We start from the raw sequence: 26670 nt of genomic DNA on the forward strand, positions 1-26670 counted from the left end.
GTACGGCGCTGTACAAGACAACTATGGTTGTCAAAAATTGACGTTTGACAATTCAGTGAGCAAAATCTTATGGCGCAGTACTGCGGCCGTTTGGTTATGTAACTGGGGGACACGTTTTTTTGTAGTCTGCCTCTCTATTATAATTAATATTTCTTTGATAAAATAATAATAGAAGGTCAACCTAATTTACCTCACAGTAGGCCTAGCACATGATTGGCGCGACAGTATCTCGCGGCGAGATAGACTACCCGTCTTTTTCTAACCCTGTTAATTAAAGAGGGCCAGGTAGTCTATCTCGCCGCGAGATACTGTCGCGCCAATCATGTGCTAGCCCGGCTGGTTACGAAAAATGGTCCAATATCACCCCAAAGCACCTTAGGAACAAAAATGTTAAGCTATTGATCGAATTCCACGACGTGACATCCGTCTTTTATTGCGCGACGTAATACAAAAATAATGAGCCTTATGCCAACGCAATAAGGTTTTTTGGAAAGTAATTACCACAGTATATTAATTATAGTGGACGGCTGCCGTCCATATTGGGGATTGTCAGAGAAGTAATTAGAAATGAGTGACTATATGAGTAGTAAAGAATATATAATATTTACCAGTACCACCACGCGTCGCGTGGTGCTATTTATCACTATAAGATGCGTAAGCTTCAGTGGAAACTTAAAGGCATTTTTTTGTTCGCATTCGCGTGTACGTAAGATTACAGCAAACTATATTCGTAATTCGATGAGACCTCCTCTATATTAGTCCTCATAATGTGCATTTTACTTTTTAACACTTTTAAAACGAATGTTAGGTGGTACAGTACGTCAGATATGTTTACATTTTTCGCTTTATTACAAAGGAACAAGGTGTAAACATATCTGATGTCGACTGTACTACTTAGTATTGTACAACTGGACCCCCAGAATTTGACAGAAAATATATCCCTAGATTCTAAAAGAAAAATATTTATTCATACGTCACACATCTGACGTCGACTATACAACTGAAACCCAAAATGAGACAGAAAACATATCCCTAGATTTTAAAAGAAAATATTTACTTAGGCCCACTTGCGGGGTTAAGCGGTTAAACCGATAACCCAGTATCAAATTGTACTGGTAACCATGGTGACTCCAGGTTTAACCGGTTAACCCGGGGTAAGTGAATGATGCAAGTGGCCCTTAGAGTGTCAAATTAGATGATTGCAAAAAGATACATAGTTGCATTCAAAATATGCATTTAACGATTACGCTCTAACGCCTTAACAATATAAGTAAATTTTAAATCAACCTCATGCATTTATGTTGCAATGTTGCAAATTACACACTCAATAATAATATATTGCTAGTAATATATTATTACTTATTACAATATTGTCCTCTGCCGAATTTATCTAAGTTGCGACCGAGAGGCAGAAGGCTGAGTCCACATTACTATTATGACAACGTACATCACATCACAGACAAGACGGGCTGAGCAAGCATAATAATGCTCGATTTGAAATGCTGCATAGTTTGTATAGGATGATGAGAATCTGTGTTTGATATACACTTAGGTATGTAATCGTTTATTTGAGAAGGATTTGTGTTAAGATTGTGTTTAAATGTGTTTGGATATTGTCCGCATGTTTGATAATGTATAATAATTGACTGTTTTGTACTGAGCAAATCGTTTCGTAGCGGTAAGTCGTAGCACTTAGTAAATAAGTTTGTGTCACTTTGTAGCAAAAACTGATTAGAGGATTTTTTGTGGCAGTTAAAGAGTAAGATTGTATTTTTTCTCTACCAAAATGTACAAAAAATATTTTAAAATAGCCTAAATGTAATTACGTGGCGCACGCAATATTTTATTAAAATAACAAAAGATATAGCTAATTTAAGACTGTTTTCTAGTTTATTTCATATACATCTTTAGTTGCGCAATATCAAATCTAACACACGTCTTAAATATTTATTTTCCATTCCATTACATTACATTTCCAACTTATAATATTTTATGTCAATGTTAGAAATATAGTAAACAAACCCCATATGCATGCCTATAAACAACAATTGCATGTTGTAATATCAAATTAAGGTTCTTGACACTGGCTATATCCTAAATAACCGATGGTTTCACTAATAATGAAATCATCGGGCGTTACAATATCAAGCCATATCAGGCGCGCATATTATAATTTAACTAATTTGTATTCAAATGTCATGTTATGCGAACTTGCGAACTCCATAAAACCAGTCTTTGTGTGATATACTTTTTAACCCCTTTATGGCGCGAATGCCTCCTTATCTCTTCTTCGCACCCTCACTTCATAAGAGGGTAAATAGTCGTAAAATTTTAAAGTGTTCAAGTTTAACGTTAGATACTCTACTCGAGGTGGACTGAACATATACTTGTAATAAAAATACGTTTTACTAGTCTACGGATTGTTTAAGATTTATAATAGTAATCTGAATTTTATTAATAAGTCATGGCATACATTATTTTACATAATTTAAAGGAAATTTATCAAAAATAACATGAATTATTAAACAGCACATCCTATCTAATACATTTTGTTAAAACTATGTATAATTATTTGTATTAATAGTAGCCATTCATTTTTAATTGCCTGCTTAAGTATACCTTGACTTAAAATAATTACTGACTCACTTAAAATGTGTTTATTTTTACTGTTTCAATAACTATGTTTCTTTTTTTTATTGAACGTCTTGACGTAAAATTATAATGCTAATCGACGTCTACTTCAAAAGTAACGATAGTGCTAGCTTACCAAAATTAAGCAATTAAAACATATAATCTCAAGCCTATAAACCTATAAAATATATCATAGCCCCACTTCATATTCACAACTCAATTTCTTCGTAATAGGCCGACATAACCGACATTCTTACAATGCGTACCTTATCAAAAAAGTTTTAAGTGTTAAAATAACACCTAAACTTGTTTAAAATCTTCGTAAAAGGTAATTTAGCAAAACTCGATACTCGGGAAGATATATGGAAAGCTGACGTAACTTGTAATGTCATTATCTCGGCGTTTGTTTGATTGCTTACAGATAAACGTGGAGCGGAATGAGCCCGAGGCGTTTTTGGGGAATCTCGGGGGACCACAGGGGTTTCAATATATTCGCTTACCGAGCAAGACCTACTTTGTCCTTTAAGCAAACCAGTATAAGAGCGCTCTAGGAATACGGGCAGTTTTTACAAATCTGGAGGATCAATTTTTTTGGTTGTGTGAGAACTCGATTCACCACTAGGCGATGAGCAACGGAAACATGCGAACAGATGTTAACGGGACTGTCGCCGGTGTAACTGGCACACTTTCAGCTACAAAACGTATTTTTTTTCTACATTTGGCGAGTTTAATGGATTTTTGTTGAGATTAATATCGGACATATTTGCAATGATTAAGTAAGGAGAAGGCTTATTTGTAGATTACCTATTAAAATATTATTCTATTTGATACGGCGATGGTGAATTTATGAACGTACAATATGACAGCAGTTTCATTTAAATTTCAGGGCGTGCGTTTGCGTGCGTTTTGGACGTTTCTAAATACGACTCTAGTTTCACTACTCAACTAATATGATGTTTAGATTTTACCTATTTAAATACACATTGTCGAACTACAATAAGCCAGTTACAAACTAAACTTGTTCTTGGAACTCCGAAACAGAATTTACTTGGGAAATTTATGATACGGGATAATTTATATCTAACCACCGCAGAAAAGCATAAATTGCAGCTCGCGATGCATTTGTCGTTCCGGGAATTTACACCCCACTTCTGAAATGGTGTCAAGCATCGGTTTATCTATCTATCATCCCATTCAAGCCGTATCGACCTACTGCTTCTGACTTCTGGGTCATGTTTTAGTAGTTTATAAACGTTATTTAACTTTTGTATCGTGTATTTGTGAATTTGTAGCGTAGGTAACAACTGTTTTTATTTTAAAATCCAGAGAAAATACTAATATTTATTTATTTTGAATAACATCTAGATGTTGACAGACGTCGACATCATTTTTTTAAATATTTTGCTACATCACTTTAGTATTAGTGCCCCGAGTTAGCACAGGTATAGTTCTGATATCAGATTTATTAAATTCGTTAACGTCTCCGCACATATAGCCCAATCACAAAAATTGGGTTCATAAAGTCATGATCGCTGGGCTAATGCGATGGCAGCGGTCGCGTGCTGGCTCCAATTTGTGTCGGCGCCTTATCGGCCCGGCTAATGTTCAGTGTAATGCCACTTCCGACATGAAAACTATTCTGAACTCATTGTTCTCTACAATGCATCTTTAAAATATTGTGTGTAACATGGCCGTCGATAGGAAGTCAGCCATTTCCTTGTTTTGATGTGGGGTCTGCTTAGGTGTGACTATTTATCTAGGTGAATAACACTAGCTCTTCATTTTTTCACCTACCATAGTTTAATTTATTTGCTTAGTTTGTATGCACTGTTTCTTTTGTAATTGGTGTGCAATAATGAATGTTTGTATTGTATTAGATTTTACGTATAGTTTGATGCGTGATTCTTATACGGTCATTTAATTCCTTACTTAGGGAATCAAATAAATTTAATAGAAATAGTAGAAAAAAGGGAAACATAAGATTCGTTCGTCAAAATATTGTTTTTAGAAGATACAAATTCAATATGTTTAATTTTATTATGCTTTCCGAGACCGGCCGTTTTGTATTTTTTCTACTTAGCTTAAACAAAATTTTCTGTAATAATGATTAAAGTAAGGATGTGAACCTAAATAAACAATCAGTACTGAACAGTAAACAGTAGATTAAATTAACAGTTTTCTGTTTACATAGCGGCACGCCTTTGTAGCTCCGAAATGTACTCGATGTTTTCATCGATTACCATCAGAGTGAGTAATAGTGCGACATTACAATAGCGTAATATAGTCGAAATTGCTGGGCCGGAGTTTAATTTAGTGTCGGAAAGATAAATCCACAACAAAATACCCGTATTCTCCATCACGGCAAGCAGGTGCACGGATCAGCATTTGTCCCGTCAACAAACATAACAAAAGCTATTATTACGTTCTCGCAAAGTTTTTCTACCTTCGAGAAGGATCGGGCAGCGCGTCCTGATATATCGCCTATGTGGGGCACGCAAGAAAACAGTTTTTCATTGATTCAGTGCCGCATCTGGCGACAAAACGCCTCAGGCTTTCCATTCTGATGACTTGACTTGACATTTTTATTGCGCGCCATATTTTCCCGGCCTCCAAGGCGTTCGCTTTCTTGAGGCGACGTGAAATATTGTTGAACTTGAAGGACACGGGACATGAATTAATCTGTTTAGAGTAAATAATTCATCATCATATTGATGTTGTTTAGTAATTAATTAGAGGTCAAACATAGTTGTAATTGGCAATATGGGCATGGTTTCACAGTTCGTTTAACAAACAGTGCCTAACTAAATTTCAACTGTGCATGCTTTGTTAGGCTATGTTACCTAATTGCATTGCATTTATGGACATTGTTCTAAAATGGATGCGCATAACATAGTTAGAGCTCATTTCCTTTCCAATTGGTTACATGTATATTTGATGGAGTTCCATTTTGCTAATAAGATGGTGTGTGGGTGTCTCTATGCGATTTTGTACTGCGTTTTGATTCTTCATCACCATCAGCACGTTATTGGCCGTTTTATAAAAGCAAACAGTATCATTGTGACAAATAGCAGAAGCACGGGTACTACAAGATAACCGAAAATGACTTCATTTATACGCAGTTCGTCAATAATGAGTGGTAATGAAGCGATTGGTGCGACTGAATAATCGCATCTGTATAGACATATTTTTTTTCCCCAATGATGGACCATCTACTAATTTAAACTTGTTCGTTTTTCTCCACAAAGCGGACTTTCAGTCCACAACAGCAGTCAGACAATATTACGGGCGCTCTTAAAACAAAACACAATTTGTCATGATTGATCAAAGAAGTTGGGCAAAACAAAAAGGGCCGAGTAACAAAGGCCGTCTTTTGTCAAAGAATTTTTGGTAAACATATTGACAGCTCTCAGAAAATGTGAGACTGCCTTTTAGTCGTGACGGGGGTATATTTGTTCTCGAATGTCAAAGTTATTGAATTTCCTCTAGGTGATGTGATACTACCCGGTTCGGACAAAAGCTAAATTTAGGAAACTAGACTACAACAAACTTTTTAAATTACGCTGCGGTTAAATAACCAAAAATGAATATATTTATTGGCATACAGATTTAGAAATTGTTATTACATCCCTGCCCTCTCAGTTTTATTATTACGTGTTCATATTGACAACAATTTCGACAAATTGTAATTAGAAAAATAAAATAAATATTTATTTTATAGTAATTATTTATGCATTTAAAATTAAAACCGAATCGGTGTGTCAATTTGATAACTAACGCATAAATATACATTAGTATAAAATATATCTAGGTATAAAATAGCTATTTTAAAGATTGCATTTTTGCAGTAGGGGAGACTGAGGTGAGTTAAGACAGAAGTAGGTTGAAACAACGTCAATTTTGAGACATTTATAACTGTTATCGAGCGGAAAATAACGATGTTTAACCTCGCTCCACTGTCCGCTGGTCCCTCAATATACGTCCTTGCCTCAAAACTATTATAAATACCGCAAAATTGATGTTGTTTCAACTTATTCTGTTTTAACTCACCTCGGCCTTCCTTACGGAAACTATGTTGAGAAGTCTACACGAGATTTCGAAAAAGACATAAGTGAAGCCACCGCGGTCCATTTATTTTATTAGTCCGTAAACAAATGGTTGTTCCTCGGAAGCTATTAATATTTCAGTTCGCGAAGTTAAAAAGCGAATCGAGTTAAGACATATTTTTTCGAACTCGGTCTGAGGCATAAACAGGGTTGTAAATATTCATGAAGAGTAAGCCCTCTTGTCATAGGGCCCGAGCCTGATGGATGGACTCGTGCTCTACCGCTTGCTTTGCTTTCGCATGATGAATATGGTACTTACATCGACTTACTGGACATTGTGTTTTGTGGGCAAAAGGGTTGACAGTAACCAAGGTATAAACATTTTTCAATTCACCATGTAACTTTTGAAATTATTACAAATATCACTTACAGTTTTTATATCAGCATTCTACGAGAAATTGCTGATAGGTTTGATTGCCCGAACCTAAAGCACTGGACCAAGCAAATTAAAAGTGTAGCGAAAATTATAATATAGGTACCTATTTTATTAAATACTGACTCTAGATTAAGATTTTGCTTGTATTGCTAATACTCTATGGATGCATTTGTATTTCCGAAAAAAAGAAATTTTATGTATTTATTTATTTTATGACTAATTATGACAAAACTTTTCACTAAAATAGACGATACAATATCGAATTTTTCACAGTTTTATGAATATCTATGTCGTGAGAGCTGTGTCGAAAAGATGCAAGGCGCTTGGCGTCGCTATATCGACTATTCCATCCTAATACGCCGCAAAACAGATAAACACAAAAAGTTATTCAATGTTATCGGGTGCTGAGGTTTCCGTCACAGTACATACATTATCTTTAGGCAGTAACTCGACTAAGCATCACTTGGTACCATCCCACTAACCCGAGCACAGTGTGGGATTATGTATGCCTTAGTTGTGGACATAGTGTTTTTATGATTTCATTTAATGGATTTAATTAAATATTACAACTTTGGGAAAGAAACTATATTTCTTTTTCGCTTCGTTTCAGAATAATTGATGTTTTAGTGATTTCAGTGAAAAACTGTGTTTTACGTCTCAGACCTAAAGTATACATATTAAGTCCATGTATTGTATTAAGATCAATGTGCTACAATAACATCTAAATATATACAAAAGAAGAAACGTGTAGGTACTGTATCCATGGAGTTATTTAGTTATTAATGTGTTTTAGAAAAAAAACTTTGTCTTTATATTGGGGCGATGTTTTTTACTTTGTACACGTGTACAATATATTGGTTTACAATATTTAAAAAAAATCCTAAATAGCAGGACTTCGGATATATGCAGTTTCTAAAGATTTACTTAATTTCTATGGAAATAGGGTTGTCACATCACACTTAAAAAATTATATAACACTATTTCAATTGTAATCTGGAAAAATGCTGACTAACTCACCGAATAAATACGAAGATTTCGTAGAACTATTTGACTTACGAAACTGAAATTTGGCATTTAAATTTATATAAAACTAGTAATAAATATCTGGCTAAAATATAAGCTTTACGAATCATTCTAGAACTCTGTGTGGAAACTAGACTAATCTTCGTTGTCTGAGTGAATCAGAACGTCTTCTGCCGACAGTAAAATATTATTGTCATCTAAGTCTAATATTGCATCAATGGCATATTGTAATAAATTTACAACATTTTCTATCGATAAATCTAATCTAATCTAAAACCGGTCTAGTATAGTAGTTTTCCAAATCTCTGCCAATAACTATAATCGGGTAAAAGCCGTCAAACTGTTACTTTTAGTACTTCAGTAGGTACTAACGGAAATCCCCATTACCGTACAACTATCTTAGGAGCAAAATCTTTATTAATTAAGCAAGAAAATAAAACAAATTAAACACAATATCAATCCACAGCGCAGGCTGTGTTTGTGGGTGTTTTCCAAATTAATTTGCACGTATGATTTTACCTACCGTAGCGCCAAAACTTGTTTGCTTCTAGCATACCTATTAGAAATGGGCTACTTCCATGAGTCAAGATTTTGTGCAGGGTCACATAATAGAATCAATTAATAATTTAATGATAAAATATGATATATTAATAAAACATGTAATGTAATATCAAAAATAATTAAGTAGACATAGTGCTCATTAGCGACTATTTTTTTCGTAGTCGACATCTATCGTCAAGTAGCGGAATTATCAGTACTGGACTCGGGAGTCCTACGAAATATTGCCCCCCGGTGGTATTGGTGCCAGAAAAATAAAATTTACGATACAGTACAATCTCACTAATCCGGCACTAATTCTGACACAAGAGAGCCGGGTTACTGGAAAATTCGCATTACAGAAAGTTAGAGCAATCTGCATAGGCATTATTGGTTCTGTACGTGTATTCTGAGTACATGCGTACCCGCTTACTGCGGCCGCTGCTGTATCCCATTATGTTTAGTCTAAATTAGTACAAAAATAATGCATGGCCAGTTGACTTACTGTTTTAAGCTAACTGCGTCGGAGATTTCCGCAAAGATTTCCCGCCACCGGTGCGGAAGTCGCCCCGAGTCCCACTTTTGATACTGACGTATCGTGCACGTACTTACATATGTTCCTTGGCGAAATGCAAAATGGTTCACGTCAAATCGAATTCCGAATTTAAATTCTGAGAAAATCCTTTATCTTTATCTAGGAGTAAACTGCAGGTAAAAATGTAAAAAGGTCAGACCGGCTAAATGCATACTCGTTATAGTAAAATGAGGTTAATGTTAGACTATATATACCCTCGCTGGTTTTATCCGCGTCTCACCTAGTAGTAATTAAAAGTTAATTATTTCTTTCAACAAAAAACATCAATAATAGGCGCTATGATCTGTGTGCAGATGAAAATGTGATTGAAAATATATATGTATTATTCTAAGCTGAAGTCTGCGTACGAGCTTCAAAAGGATTTCCGATCTTAAATAGCAATGAAAATCCCTTTTCCCTCCTCCTCCTTTTTCTTCCTACTTCTATTTGTATGTAACGGGTTAATCTTTTATTAGCCTACTTTCTTTTCAAACAGAAAGGTAATAACTTCACATTATATATGTTTATCATTTTTCAGTTATACATCACACAAATTTACATAAAAACTAAAATTACAATGCTTAAATATTCATAACTTGAGTAAAATATAAGATTTCTATAATATTTTATGCAAATCCCCATCCCCATCACAGACATCCGCCTCGTGCAGCAGCCAAAGGCTTACTGATTGATTTCTGCCACAGCTGCGGTTCCCAAGACTTTTAAGCCTCATTTAAATATGCAAATCTTAAGGACTGGCACTAATTTGAAGCTTGTCTTTACTGCAACTTTGATTATGTACGTTTACAATTTGAAATTGGGTAACAAATTTGTTAACTGATTAGCAAAGCGTTCAGCTATTTGCATTCATTACCCTCCTGGGATCCAAAAGCAATTGTATTGATTTTGAATTAAGAACTTGTTAAATAAACTTTTCTCCAATAATCTCGGAAATGTTCACGTTATTGTAGCAAAAATAGAAGGTACGGGAAATTCTTATTTGTTAAAATTCAAATTAAAAAATTTAAACCATTCCTGTTCTGTTTTAGCGGACGGGGAGTTATTACTGTATTGTTTTTTAGTTTTTTTTTTAATATGTATCCACTATGAAAAATGCAAACAGCCAATTATTATACCCGCAGACCGCGTCTACACGACTTGGTCAGCTATCATTTCCATCTATAGAATAGAGTGAGATGGTAAGATAAACATCCTTACATGTTTCGTTCTTACAAGACCGTCGTGTATGATCGTGCGAATACCGCTTAATAAAATTAAATACTTTAAAACTTTTATATTTTTTAAGGATCTCATGCGTGCACATACAGCACAATTATATTGAATGGTACTGAATGGCAGAACAGGTTGTGCCTTTAACTTTTAAATAATAATTAAAATGGGAAATTGTTTTTGACGTTTTTAATGTAAAGGTTCGATTTGAGTGATTCTTGTTGCTTAAAATAACGATTATTTTATTTCCTCCCATGTTTGGAGAAAAGCACTATAATATGCCTCGGCAGGAATAGCAATTTTTTTATCTGCGATAATATTATTTAGACTGCAATAGCTTATTTCTATAAATCATACACTAACAATCAATTAAAAAGCCCACTTAAAATAAGTATGTAAAGTTTGTCATAGGACATATAAATGTCATTTCAAACATAGAGAATCATACTATCTTTGTCTTACACTAGTAAGAACAGATTTCCGTATGTCTTATAGTTTCAGACCTTCCCATACTAACCGATCTAAATGGGCTCCAATAACAAAGCTAACACGAGTAAAGAACGGGTGCACCTCGAGGAGTGATCCATTCGGAAGATTTATGATAAAGTCCTAACTTACGAATGTCCCCACCCGCTGAGAGCCCGCTGTGCTTGTATAACTTTGCGTTTTTGTTTATAAATCAAATGTAGATTTAAGCGTTTTCTTGCTAATATCAGGGTTTTGCGGAAGTCGTTTTTGAATTGACTAAATTTTAATTAATGATTTAAGTATACTTGTAGAAAAGTAGTGCAAGTATTTTTTAGGGCATGTAGTTTCAAAAAGTCTAATAATAACATTTATTTTAATTTGTTACAGGTAAAACATACTCCTTAATGAAAATCTAGACAAAGGAAACTCATCAGCTCATCACATAATTGGTGTGTCTTAAAATTTAATCATACACTACACAATGTGTCAATTGTCAGCAATTTTAATTTATAAAAAACAATTTTCTGTTGCCCTCCTAGGAGTTTTTCCGGTTGCCTTCTAAGGAAGCCCCTGGGTACCGCTTAAAGACCCCCTTATTCATAAAACTTTACGGGCTTGATTTAGTTAAATTATGTTTTATCCCTTTCTTACAAATAGGTACATGAGTCAAAATGACAAAAGATTTATAGCTAATTCAGGCCAGTAACGCGTTTATGAATAACGCCATTAATATTTTTATCCGAATGGTGTTGGTTTGTGCGACCCTCTTGCATGAATAAATGTTGCAATTTTTTTTCATTAAATAATCATTAAAATAACGTTCGAACGTTAACGTTTAAATATTAAACAGAGCTTAAATCAAACAAAGGTAATCTATTCTTTGGAATCTTACACCAGATATTATTACACCATTGAAATATTTAACAAAAATATCGAAGGAAGGAGGTCAAAACGATAGTAAACAGGATATTTTTAAACACAAATATTGTATAATCCGGACGCCAACATTACTTCTAATTTCATCTTAAATCGTTTCCTCACTCTGCATGGCGCGGTTTAATTAAAAAGTTAATTTTGATATAAGTAATTAAGCGCTTTGGGTAAACTTATTTGGTAGGTTTAATCAAGTCTATAGAGCACCTAGCAAATTATACAAATAGTATGTGAGGCACTTGAGAGTGAATAAAAGTATCCCAAATTATGTGTATAAATACTAAACCCACAAAGTGGAAAAGGCATTTTATACAACTAGGGAACAAATCTAAGCTGGTTTAGATGATCCTTTTAGGGTTTCCTACCTCCAGTTTCAGTTTGACGTGCTATTTTTGGGACAGACATCCTGTATATCTATTTTGTAGACAATTTTATGTAGATTATGTATGTTAAAGAACATTTTTTGCTACGGGCCACCGTTCGAGTACGAGTTATTTACGAAAAACTATAAATAGGGACCTTTAAACCCCCCTACCCGCTTCACCCCCACCCTCCGGTACTTTTATTATGCTGTTTAATATACCATTCCCTACAACTATGCCAATATACGCTTATACACGAATTATTTCCCCCGATTGGCAATTTGTGGTTTTCGTTTGGTGTACTTAACATGTTTTTCGGCACACGTGAAACAAAATCAATCAACGTTTATTTATTTAAGCGTAGGTATGCAATTGCAATGTTACGCCATACGCTATGCCTATGCCTATTTATATATAGGCAATATTATAATTAAAAGTATAACTTATTATCGAACTGACGTTAAGTCGGTTTATTTTAAATAGGTTCCTACGTATTTTAGTATGTATTTATGAACTTTTATCAAAGGGACCGACAATAGTCGGAACCGTTTCGCAATAACGCTGCTGTTTGCTCTGTCAGATCGATCGCGTGCTGCAACCCATCTTTCAAAAAGCACATTTGGTTTGAAACCGTCACTTACCGAACACGCGCTACCTAAAATTCGATTTTCTGTTTGCCATGTGGACCAACGCGTGTTACATAGGCTGGCACTACGAACAATACCGCCATGCGGGCCCAGATAAATTTTGAAATGGTCTCAGAACCATCAAAATTGAAAAGTAACCTTATTCTCCTAGTTTTAAAGTGCATTTTCGTATGATTCTGCGCCCGGGATGTAACTATGCCTGAATAATCATTCATGTAAATGGCATGACTCGGACCCACATAACATTTTACCCTCGATACTGAGTCGGGACGAATGGTTTAGCCGAATCCTGAATGGATAATGCATTTTAAAATACATATTTCGGGTGCGGGCGGACTGATAAGTATTGTTTGAGGGAGCTTATCTAATTGCTTATTGAACCACAAAGACAACAGATTTTTGTGTTTTCTACATCACTCTTACTTCGATAAGGAAATGTAGTTATAGCCTTTGTTTTTTACTGGCTGTAACATGAATTAAAATGAACATATGACGTTGCCATGACATCACTTTGTATGTAATATGGCACATAAAGTTACAAAAAATACTGCTTAAATTATAATTATAAGTTTTATAATCCTGTCAAAGGTCCAATACTGGACGTTGTCGAATGAAGTAAATGTAATAAATTTTATTTTTTAACTTGGTTTTTTTTTACTGAAATTGTTAGCTAGAAATGGTGGTATTATTTACGAAAAACTATAATAGGGACCTTTAAACCCCCCCCTTACCCGTTAGCTTCACCCCCACCCTCGGGTACTTTTAGTATCTTGTTTAATACACAATTCCCTACAACTATGTGCTTATACACGAATTATTTCCCCTGTATTTCCTTCGTTTGGTGGCCTAGGATTTCTCCGGCACAATTCACTATGAATTAAGAATTAATTGTCGGTCAGCTATTTCACCTATTTTTACAAAAGTGACCACATGGCCGGGATGGAACGACCTAGCATTAGTTTTATTACGCAAATGAATACAGTATATCTAAATATAGACATGTAATTATTGTTGAATAAATGGAAGTAATCTATGTTAATGTATGTCCTGTTCTCGTTTAAATTGAAAAGTAAATAAAATAAACATGTCATATTATTTACACACCAAATGATATTTCGCACGCAGCCATTACGGAAATCAAATATTACAGATTTAAATAATCAGTTTTCATTTTCCGTTATATTGAATACTACATTTTATTCACCGCGGTAAACAGTGGATGTGAAAGGTAATCTGATGCTTAAAAATGACATGTAGATTTGATGTCAATATTGCGCTTTACTTACTCGGGGCCTAATAAGATAAGATGACAATTTGTACAACAACAAATACCGATCAAAAAAAAATATCTTTATGAAAGATGCAACGAAAAGTCACGTAATCATTTCCATACATTATTTTACTTTCGATTTGCGTTTTCTATGAACGATTGTCACTTTGCTCGGCCGACTGAGTACCGAGTACACAGAGTACACTATGTCAAGCCGCTTGACATAGTGCACTCTGTGTACTCGGTACTGTACTCAAGCGCGACGCACTAAAACCGAATCCATAATAATATATTATGATATCAAAGTCAGATGTCCGAGTGTTAATTGTGTTTTTTGTTATACATCGATGTTAATTTTCATTTAGTAGGTATCCATCCTAATTCTACAATGTATTTGAACGACTGTATAACGTGTATAGCATTTAAAAGTTCTGTTATTATATTTTACGTTAAGTTACTAAATGCTATTAAATAATTTCACGGTTTAGACTCACTTGTTTTAGTCACTCGCGCGACATGTTTCGGAGAGCCTAATATGTCTCACAACAGTTTAAATTCGGTTACCAAATGCGTCCTTGACTACATCAGTGCGTTCGATGCTCTGCAGCTAAAACGTAATGAAAACTGCTTTTAATTTGTTGTTATAGTAGGACTGACGTACCGGAACCGCGGTACACGTAACATCATTAGATTATTTCAAAACCACTCTTTTAATTCTATAAAATTTAATTAAAAATTCTTCCGTGAACTTCCATTATGGAGATTAATTTGGATCACCTTTCCACATCCTCATTATATGAGGAAACTCGTGAGTAACCTTTAATATAAAACACATGCAGTGGATTTACCTATTAAAACAACCGGCCAAGAGCATGTCGGGCCATGCTCAGTCTAGGCAGGGTTATCCTTCCGTGACAATAGGCTAAAATCGTGCTATCAGTATATGTAGAAGATTGTTAACACAGGGATGAAATGATTCTTGGTGCCTTTCACCCGAGTTAAACAATCTACTTTTCATATCTAATACGAGGAAACCAAAAAGACAAGACAAATTTGCATAATCAGTACTTAATTAAAGTAATAGACCGTATGGCCATGATTTTTTCCTTAGAACTTACTTTCAATCGGAGACTTTAAGTACATGTCTGGTCATAAAATAAAACATGGTCATGGCCCATAGTGAAAAACATTAGACTGCAATATTAAAAAAAAAAACACAAACACTTCAGTAATTTTTAAATGATTTGTTAATTAAAGTACGAAAATCAGCGGGATTGCCTCTTACTTTATTTATTTTTTACTTTTTCTTTCTAGAACTGTCAATAGTCAACTGCATTACTCAGTCAGCCAATGAAACAGTTTTAAGAGAAATTATGAAATATTATAATAACAATTGAATGAGTAAAATAAGCATTTTTTATTTATTTACATGAAGACATTAACGATCACGGAGCAAAGCCTCGGACAGACAGACAGACAGACAGACAGACGGACGGCATGGCGAAACTATAAGGCTACTACTTCCTAGTTGTTACGGAACCCTATCAAACTACCTAACAAATTAAGATTATCAACATTTCAATAAGGTTCAGATTTAGATATCTTAGTGGACTTAGTGAATCGCATCTAAATCATAAAATATTGCCGCCCGAGGGGATAAAAATAATTAGTCGACTTTACTGCATGCCTAATAAGATACTGATTAAAAGAAGCAAACAAAGAGAAAAATACTGCAATAAATGATCTATTTTACTACCAAATAATTGGTTATCTCCTAGAGACATCATTAACGAACAGCATAAAAACTATCAACACTAATTATCTAATCAGTTACCCTTCACTGCGTTCGACGGTCAGCTTTAGAGGCCACAGTTTGTTTGTACATAAACATTCGGAGCTCGATCAGTCTGCACTGCGGCGTCCCCGACGATGGACTTCAAGAATAAGGTCGTCGTGATTACTGGCGCGAGTTCCGGCATCGGTGCAGCTGCCGCCTTTCTGTTCGCCAAACAATCTGCCACCCTCGTACTCGTCGCAAGAAACGAGCAACTACTCAACAACGTAGCAGCGAAATGTGAAGCCGAAAATGGAATCAAACCGTTGGTTGTTCGAGCAGAGTTAAGCAGCGATAACGATGTAAAAAATATAGTGACGAAGACTATTGAAACGTTTGAGAAAATTGACGTGCTCGTGAATAATGCTGCAGTCGGAATGCGCGGCAGCATTCGTGATGGTGTCGAGCCTTATGACACCGTCATGGCTGTGAACGTCAGATCGGTATACATATTAACCAGTCTTGCTACACCTCATCTTGTGAAAACCAAGGGCTGTATTGTGAACGTGTCGAGCGTTGCTGCTTTCAAGCCTATCAAAGATGCTGATTACTTGCCTTACTGCATTTCAAAAGCTGCGCTTGATCAACTGACAAAGTGTGTGGCTTTGGAGCTTGCCCGTGACGGAGTAAGAGTATGTTCCGTCAATCCTGGAGGTACAAGGACTCCGTTCGCGCAGAACGCCGGATTCAGCCAAGAACAAGTGGAACAACTGTACGCGGCTCGTGATAAGAGCTATCCGCTGGGTAAAATGGCGGAGCCAGGGGAGGTGGCTGACCTGATTTTGTATCTAGCCAGCGATCGGGCGCGCAGTATCACCGGCACAGTTTACGTAATAGATAATGGCGAAACACTAATGTGATAACGCGTTACGCGATAATTTTTAATGCAATTATTTTGATTTTATATTTTGGTACATTAATTAATGTGAAACTTAGTTAATCTGAGTAAAATAAATACATATTATATAATTTTATAATATTGTTACTAAATAATAATCTGTTTACGTTGAAATATATTATAAAAAGTCGTGACGTTTTATGAAAATAAGTGATAAAAATCGTATTACTCGACTCTTAAACTACTGTTTTGTACCAAATAATAAACAACAGTAGAACTTGGAGTGCATTCATTATAATTATTATGCACAACACACACGTAGAGGTTTAGTGAATCAGCTCCCAACAAACTTAGAACACAACTTCAGACATAAATACTATTCTCTGCAAAAGCTAGACGGTAAGAACCTTACAAGAATGAACGCGTGTAAGGTAGGAAATAAAGCCCAACATAAATAGGCCAACAACTAACACTGCCTTGATAATTTAGTCCGTGTTGCTAGTGCCATTAGTTTTAATTTCGTGTGGCGGACAGAGCTGGTACGTAAAGCTAAACGTACGGTGTCGGTGGACGCAAATGAGAAGTAACACGGGTTGGAAGAACGAGCGGCGCGATAACTCGTGTTGTATCACGATGTATCACTTTAATAAAACACGTACCAACGTTTCAATTTCATGTTTTGGGCCATATTTTTGTTAGCTAGTTTCTCGTATATTTTGTACACAAAGAAATAGTGGAAGGACGAATATTTGTGTATTAGGTCATTCTTAAATATACCTACATGTTTGACGTAAGCACTCTTTATAAACAAAAAATGTTGTTTACAAGTAAATGGTAATTTCTTTAGGACGTATTTCTATTTGATCAATCTCAATGCTAAAGGATGCGTCGTGCAACAGTAGTAGGTTTTTGGTTATAAAATAAAAATTAGAATTATAATCGTATCCTCCTTACTAGTAAGTAACTGCATGATTTTTTTTGAAAAATCTCGAGAAATCAATATCACTAACTTACATAAATACACCCCAATACTGGCTATAGTCTCATACTCTCATTGTAAGTGTAGTGTTTGGAGTTTAGGCTAAACGCTAGCCCAATGCGAGTTAAAATTTATGTATACACAATTTTGAATTTCTTCGCACGTATTCGGAGATTTCATCCCGATATCTTCCTACAAAACATATGGTACTTACCTATATATCAAATGAATTTAATGGAAGCTTATTTTGAATGACATTCAGAGAAACTTATGGGCCGAGCTTTTGAACCCACGGAGTTTGGTTTAGAGTTCCAGTAGGTATGAGAATAACAAACGACAATAATGTAAAGACGTAATCATCAATAAAAAACAAATTATTGATGACAAAGCCAAAATCAACCCATTTTTTAAAGATAGTTTTATAATAAATAACTACAATTATTAGTTTTATTATCACTCCACTTCGAATGTTTGCTACGCTTTCTGTACCTAAGCCTCATTCTGCAACTTATAGTACCTAGGTACTTAATAAGCAACTAATTATTATACTTTCACCAATATTAGGTGTACAAGCGACCAGTTTGTTACAAGCCATGCGATTAAATAAATAAATAAATTCTTCAACTTAAGGAAAAATATCTAGGTCGACCATGCTGTCGCGATAGGCAAATACCCCGATGACCTTATATAGGCAATTCATCACAGACAGACCTTCGACTCTCTGCCATCAATCTTGGATCAGCACTTGGCTAATTATTGTCGATTAGCTTGACGGTTTCCTTGTACGATTCCACTGTTTTTTGCATTTAGTTGACCTGATTTTTTTATTTTTTGTGGTCTGTTTGGTTTCAGTGGAATAAATGCTGAAAGAAAAGAAAAAAACTTTTTAGCATTTCTATACGATAGGTACGAAATAGATAGATAGGTATTAAATGCGCGGAAATGTGGGAAATTATGTGCGGTATATTCCATTCGAATATAGTTGGTAAATAATAGGAAGTAAATAAAACTATATTTCAATTTTACTTCTTAATAAATTAAAAACCTGCATACTTCTTTAATATATCCCTTCTATTTATTTTAAATTACTTAAATAAATTTTCCACGCTTGGGCCCGATGAGGTATTGGGCTAAAATATGTATAGTAAGAAACTAAGAATAAGCGAATAAGTTTGCTTAAATTTTTTGTGATTTTTCCTGTTCTACAAATTAATGTTAGGTACCTAACGGTTAGGTACAACTAAATGTGTTTTGAAATTCAAAAATTAATAAAAAAATTGACGGGTCATGAAGTAAAATAAAATATTAAAGTAGTAAAGCCGAGACTAGAAACGAAAATATTAAACAAAATGTAAATACTTTTATGACCTAACGTATAAGTAACGTAACGTGTACCTAAGTGATGCAGAAAAATAATATTTCCCGGTGAGGAATGAAGAGCCATCCATTCACACGAGTGCGGTAAAGGGCCATTAACTTTATTACATTTGCATCATGAGCAGTGAACTGAAATAAATGTTTATGAAATGACATTGTATTACGATGGAGCCTTTTTACGGCGGCGAAAAATTAAGGTTGTTGAACTTTTGTTAGAATAAGGAAAACAGTAGGGATTAGGAATACTCGTAATTCCGAGCAGTTAGGCAAAGATCGATCTTGTTACATTATTCTATTACTGTATTTCTGTTTTCGTCATGAGAATAGAGACAGGACTTTGTCCCTTGTAACTTTCATATTTACGAGAATACAATTGAATAATATTCAACATGTTATATCAATGTTGTATTATAACATAGGCATATCAGGGTCGCTGATACCGTGCTAATGACAAGATAAAGCGTTCGCCTATTAAGTACTATCGTGCGGAGCCAGAAAGTTAGGAATGCTGTACTATGCCCATTTTTACAATAATGGAATATGTAAGTAATACACACGACTTTGGCCTCCTGATGGTTCACCTGGAATAAACACAAAAGTTGTGGAGAAAGAGAGAGACAGAAAAATTAAAACGAACAAGTCCTTGGTACAGTCCTTGGTAATAAAATTATGTAAATGATATTTTGAAGAATTAAACTTCGCTAAAATTGTTAGCTACAGGTTAGATACTCAGTGTAAATTTAAAATTACAACGAAGTATAAAATAAAGAAATTGATGAAACATTTTTATACAAAAATATCGCCAGTAAAATTTTATCGAATAGTAATTGCCATATCCAATCATCTCGCTAATAAGCGGAGGCATAACGTGTTGCCAATAAACCCTCAAAGGGCGTCGTGCAATTTCGCCGTCACTTTGTCACTGAAATCGACTCGCATTCCCGTTAGCTTAAAGCTTAAATGAAAGGGTGAAAAAATAGTGCACATTCACTACTCGCACCCAATAGCGGGTTGGCACTTACAAGCGCAAATAAAAATTGAAAAACCTGCGCAAATCCCTGGGGGTCTGCCTCGCTCACGTTCCTCACGCACAGACTGTCGCGTACAATGCCTTGAATAATGGACATTATGTACATCATGTGGTATTATAATATATTTTGTCTGCTTTCAAGGACGTTTTGTACGAAAGGGCTATTAACCTGACGAGGCCGCCGCTAACTATAACTAAAACACTTTTTATATAAATTATATCCTTCAAAATCTGTTTAACGTTTATGATAAAAACGATAATCGGTAGTCAAGCTTAAAATTGCGTCGCGTTATTTCATCGCAAGCATCGTCGCGTTGTTTCGGCGCAAGCGTCATCGTCGCGTTGTTTCGTCGCAAGCGTTGTCGCAGCATAAACACTGTCTCGTTTTACATACGAGTAACTATATTTTGTTATGACATGGCACATTAAATGCGTTTCGACGACGCGATGCAACGCAGCTTATGAAACATTCACGAGGTGGACTTGTTCAAATAGTATCTTCCATATTCAACTACATTAGTTCGGACACTAAAACCCTGGAAGTCGTTCAGATAAACTAACCTTAAGTAGATAAGTCCAGCATGGAATATACTCAAACATTTCCCTAAGTTAACTAACATATTCAAATTCCTTGAATCTACATGTGAGAATTGATCGAACTGAGAGCAATTTCGGTCAGTCGTGATTATGGAAACTGAGTAGTAGGGTCCTATATTTATGGTTCAAATTCAACCATTGCCGGGATGTGGAACACTTAGTTCAGTTATTATGCAAATCATGTGCTACGGAAGTGCCGCGACGTTGCCTAGTTCCCTTTACTTGAGAGGCAAATTGTGATAAATGAAATTTCGTAATATTCAAAATTCAAGGCGAATAGAAGCGGATGACTCAAGTGGTCTATTCTTAAGTGATTTCAGACTGATATTATACCTGATAATTTCACCTTGTTCCTATAAACTTGCCCATTTTTTGTAATTTTTGGAATTATTTGGAATTATCTCTCAATTATGAATACATTAGTTATTATTTAAAGTAAATATATGACACCAACACCTATTAATACGAGAAATGCTAAAGGTTTGATAGTGTTCATTAGATTTTCCACTATCTATTTATAAAAAAAATATTTCGCTATTATTCCTACAAAACTATTTACTAGTCGTACTCTAATATTATTAATGCACATCAGCACCTACTATAAGCAATTTTTGATGTTTAGTACCTACCTAGGCATACCTCTTAGGTATTCAAGAGCCGTCTATAGACAGTGACTAACATTACACTTCCCAATAGCGTGTGTTTGTGCACAAACGTTGTCCGAAATTTTGGCAGGCACCTACCCAGTGACACAGTTTGTATTTCATCAAGCCATGAAAAGCCAGCCTCACGTCTATTCAAGAGCGAGTGTGCAAACATCGCTCCAGATCACGTGTGTTGACAATCCTCTAATTTCATCCAATCACCGTCGAGATTTTCGAAACTGTTACGGTAATGTTTACCCCTAAGTTAGATAAAGAGTATCTCGGGGCTATACAGCTACGCCAATTTATTATGATGCAATCTTGTAATTCGGATACTCAAAGTACATCAAACTGTCACAAAGTTCCATAATGTTTAAAGCTCCCCTCTTTGAATGCGGTTGTAGGTAAGCAGTAGGGTTGCCCCTTCTCGTAGGATAGTTCCCTCGAAAAACTTCGTCCTAGTAGCCTCATTCATTATCTTTCACCCGACAGATTTGCTAAAGCTACTCCATCAATCCAATTAGGTGGAATCAAGAATAATCTACGAGTGGCGTTTTTTTCTGAAACGACATCCCCTGACGCCTTTAACGAATATTAGGTTGATCTTACTTACTGTTTGCGTTTGAAGATTAATTTTCTTCTTGAAAGGTCGTGATGTATTAAAATGTATTTATTTTTAAGTTTACTTTAATTTGATTCATGATGAGGGATGGCGAGGGGTGACACAAGAATTGTGAGAAGACAAGTGTTAGATGAAATAGATATTTTCTGATTTATATTCCTGTCGAAATATATTTCTACTTCACAATAATCATTTGCCGAGTGGTGCAGAATAATACTTGCAGTTATTTCTTATAATTTATTTTCTTTAAGTTGTAAATTTGAATACTTGATTTCACTTTGAAGATAAAAACGGCGAGGCAACGAGGGTCTTCCGTTTGACTTGAAATAAGCCTGATTCACTACAGCATCTGCATCTTGGGTAGGTATAGCGTATCGTGAAAACTTACATAATAAATGAGGGTCTCGAGCCAAAAACGGAAATAATGGTGTGTACTCAAACCGACACGAAAATATACTCAAGAACATCATTAATTTTCATTTCTCGCTATGACCAAAGATTGCTGTCTGGAGTGAAAATAAGTGTGATAAGGAAAGAGGGATTTTCAGAAGTCTTTCAGAAGTACCGAATAGTTTTTATCCAAAGAGGCAGCTTTTGCGTTAAAGTGACTTTCATTTATGTGTACTTTTGCTACAAAGTGTAAGCTTTTTAGTTCTTAACGTTTACGAATGGGCCTTAAAGTTTTGCGATTTTTACTTTTTTTTGCGCTGGAACTCAAACTTCATCTGCCTGAGAGTTTCTTATTTGCACTTAACCTTAATGTAATTTGGGTTGTAAGGATTAGGTACCGTAACGTACACGCAATGGAAAAGATACTTTGCACGTAATTGATATCGCCGTAGTTTACTTTGCATATAACACGCAAAGTACATTCGTGATTATAGCATTAATACAATAGAATAATTAGGGAGTATGCTGTTTGAACTGCTAGCTGGGATTGTAGTACGGGAAGCCTCGAGGGACCACCCTGTTTATGTTATTATGTGAATCAGCTTACTGTAATTCGACTGGTTGTTCGTCGATTGATTAACTAATCTGTTTCGTATAATAATTATATTATACTGATGGGTTCCTACTAAGAGGGTAGGTATATCATTATATACAAATGTAAAAATAAAGTTTTTCAAGTTTTTACTGTATTGTTTATTCGTACCTAGTCTTCTGAATTATAGTTAGACTTAAATGATACATTAAATAAATATTATTATTCAACAACGACGGGACTTAATCGCGTAAAATAAGTTTTAAATTTACCTCCGACGTTTCGAGGACGGCGTTGTCCCCGTGGTCTCGGAGAAGACTGGCTTAAGTTGACATCAACATCTTCTAGGCGCGCGAGTTTTTCGAACTACCCGCACCTTGGTCACTTGGTTGGTTTTTGATGTCAACTTTAGCCAGTCTTCTCCGAGACCACGGGGACAACGCCATCCTCGAAACGTCGGAGGTAAATTTAAAACTTATTTTACGCGATTAAATCCCGTCGTTGTTGAATAATAATTGAAATTTCTATAGCTTTAGTATACTTTTGTATGTAATTTTAGTTTTAAGTTTATCATGAATAAAACATTTGAATTTGAATTTGAATTTAATAATCATAATGAGTAAAAATCGTGAAAGATTAAATAAATAATTTTTCACGCTTTGCTGGACATAAACCATTAAGAATTCTAATAATATAAACCTGGAGCGTTATGTTAATAATTGAATTACATTTTAATTTTTTTAAATATAATGTTTCTTTGAATTTCCTAGGAAATTAATCTTTTACATAATATTATTATCTTGTGAGCGTTTTGGGGTCACCTGTAAGCCCGCAAGAGATTTGCACATATAAAACAAAACAAATAAAACTGGGTATCTCCATATTCAAAAATGCCAGTTCGATTGCACTTATTTGTGCAACTGATCTGCTGGTCACTTGAATAAGTAAGTACGTATACAATTATATTGTATAGAATAGGGAATATATTGTACAGAGTAGAGAACTATCTATCCACCAAATTTTATTACAATCTGACGAAAAGGCTGATATCAAAACGGACACTATAATAATTCCTTTTACACCTTCGTTAGATTGATATTCAAAAATTATGATAGGTAGATAGCGAACTAATTCATACATCATGATAATTCGCAAACACAATTTATAGTTTCTCGTCGTACCTAAGTACTTAATATAAATCAGTTAAATAACTTAACCTCAAATCCGTCAAATGATTCGTAACGCATCAGTTAGAACCCAACATAGCATTGCAATAGCATCAACTTCGGAAAAACTCCAGAAATATGGAGTACTTGATTCCGGTTTCAGCTCTCCATAAGTGCGCGCTAGTTTCGCAACTTGTTTTTTTTTATACCACGTCGGTGGCAATCAAGCATACGGCCCGCCTGATGGTAAGCAGTTACCGTAGCCTATGAACGCCTGCAACACCAGAGATATTGCACGCGCGTTGCCGACCCTTTAAAAACCTGTACACTCCTAAACGTATTTCTGTATTTATAAAAACGTAAACAGCTCACACCAATCCAACGGAGCTCGTCACGAAAAGCAGTCCATTCGAAGAGCCCTATTTATCAGTGAGTGCCCTCGACAGAGGAAATCCTGGCAATCGCTCTTCGCAATTATCCTCGATTTTTTGGAGCCAACTAATTAGCCGAATGGACTGAGACGTTAAACGTAATTAACTTTAATGATAAATGATGGAATCGCGCTAAAGTGGAATGGATTTGGGACCATAAATGACTCGAATCATGAAGGTCCCAATTGAATATTATTCAACGTCCAGGGTTAATTAATTCTGGTCCTTTTTCTCTGTCGTTGTAGGATAGTTTGGTTAAATAGTTAATGAAGGAAGCAGCTATAATATAATATACCTTATATTTGGCACATAATTAACCTTTTCGACGCCTTGTCAAACACAAAAGCTGTCAAAACTGAAGTTGAACTTTGTGGTCTATGACCTATTAATCGGTCTTTGGCGTTGAACCTACATTGGCATCCAACAGGTTAAGGTACCTTGCGCATCAGAAGGTTTGCCACCTCGGATCTAATCGCTAATATAAACCTGACATATCCTATACACATCATCATGGTAATAAGCAGGTGCCTCCCCCTACAGTTCACGCACGATCGTATTTTGCGCTGGAGGCACTGCCATCTTGCAACCTAAATCTGAAACCTAGGCGTGAAATTAATACACGCCAATAACCTGAGGGCACCTGTGCTGTCTATTTAGTTCAAGTGCGCTTCCTATAAATGCATACACATATATCCCCGGTATGGCATGTAACAGGAGCAATAATAGTCTAACTAAACTGTAGGCTGTACTCCTCAAACTGACCAACATTTGTTCAGGTACTTTTATTAATACTTAAGTTTTGGTATTTAGTACACCTTAAAGTTACCCGTGTGTCCGGATTACTCCGGATCCACGGATATTAATTACACGGGTCCAGCCCGTTCTCGACGTATAGTGACGATCGGACGCGTTCTTTATAAGAGCGAAGAATCACAAGTTTAACCCTTAACTACCTACGTCCGATTTCTATAGCATAACCACCTACAAAAGGTCTGGTAGACCACTATTTGAAATGGGTCTAAAATATTTATAAGAATTATGTTAGAGGGACAATTAAATAATATTTACCTATCTATTGGTTGAAGGCATTTATTAACAAATACCGATACAACATTAATCAATAACATATAGCTTGAACTTAACATATAAAATTTTTCTTACATTTAACAAAAAAATCATTGTAAATCCTTTGGGACAAGGGATCACAAAATATTATTTGCATGATATATTTTTTTATTAATAAATCTTAAAGAACAATAATCAGTCTAGCTAATCAGCTATAATTTTTATATAAAAACGTATTATGATTATAAAATTGCAAGCTATTCAAATAGCCATTTTTCGCGGCAGCCAATGCACAGCCAATAAATACAATACTTACACATTTTATTCAATACTTTATTATATCTGTCCTAGAAAGCTGAAATTTTCCCATGTGGTCTATATTTTAGATACCTACATAGAACAGTAAAACTAATAAATCTGTAACTTTCACCCTCCCACCTCTAAAAAAGGGGGTAGAGTTCTGAATATATTACAAGTAAAACTAGGACACTTCTCGATGTCCTGATGAGCCTACGGCTTACATAAAACGCTGTACGCTGTAAAAAATACTTGCTGTGCCCTAACAGGGTTCATGTGTGAACTTACCCTAATGTAGCATCTGTTTTGTACCACATGATAATAAGCAATAAATTATGAATTACCGTAACCCCCCCTCCCCCTCCCCTCTCCCCCGCTTGCTATCCTAAAACTGCACCCCGTTATAAAGGGGGTGCAGTTCTAAATACTTATACAGAACTAGTGTGCCCAGGGCACTTCCCGATGACCTAGAGAGATAAAATATTTGGTATGAAGCCTATATGATTTCTATACAAAGATCATAAAAATTAAGAAATTTGTAACTTTTACCCTCCATCCCCTATTAGTGGAGTGCAGGCATAACAATTTTAGAAACAAAAAACATAAACTGCGTTAAAATATTAAAAACTACAAGCCCATAAAAATTAACGTAAC

At 35.3% G+C, this 26670-nt stretch overlaps 2 protein-coding genes across 2 annotated transcripts in view; both read left to right on the plus strand.

Moving 5' to 3' along the window:
• LOC134747854 (semaphorin-2A) overlaps positions 1 to 26670 on the plus strand; it is a 422795-nt gene that overhangs the window by 37071 nt on the left and 359054 nt on the right. The gene's annotated exons all lie outside the window — the stretch shown is intronic.
• Positions 16034 to 16898, plus strand: LOC134747694 (meso-2,3-butanediol dehydrogenase-like). The gene has a single exon (XM_063682300.1). The coding sequence runs from the start codon at positions 16084 to 16086 to the stop codon at positions 16846 to 16848; it is 765 nt and encodes a 254-aa protein (XP_063538370.1). The 5' UTR covers positions 16034 to 16083; the 3' UTR covers positions 16849 to 16898.

This window comes from Cydia strobilella, chromosome 15, assembly GCF_947568885.1.
Source record: "Cydia strobilella chromosome 15, ilCydStro3.1, whole genome shotgun sequence".
Classification (NCBI taxonomy): Eukaryota; Metazoa; Arthropoda; class Insecta; order Lepidoptera; family Tortricidae; genus Cydia; species Cydia strobilella.

Bases quoted from the DNA above. Each gene is read 5' to 3' on its own strand.
- LOC134747694 (XM_063682300.1), top strand. From the start codon at position 16,084: ATGGACTTCAAGAATAAGGTCGTCGTGATTACTGGCGCGAGTTCCGGC.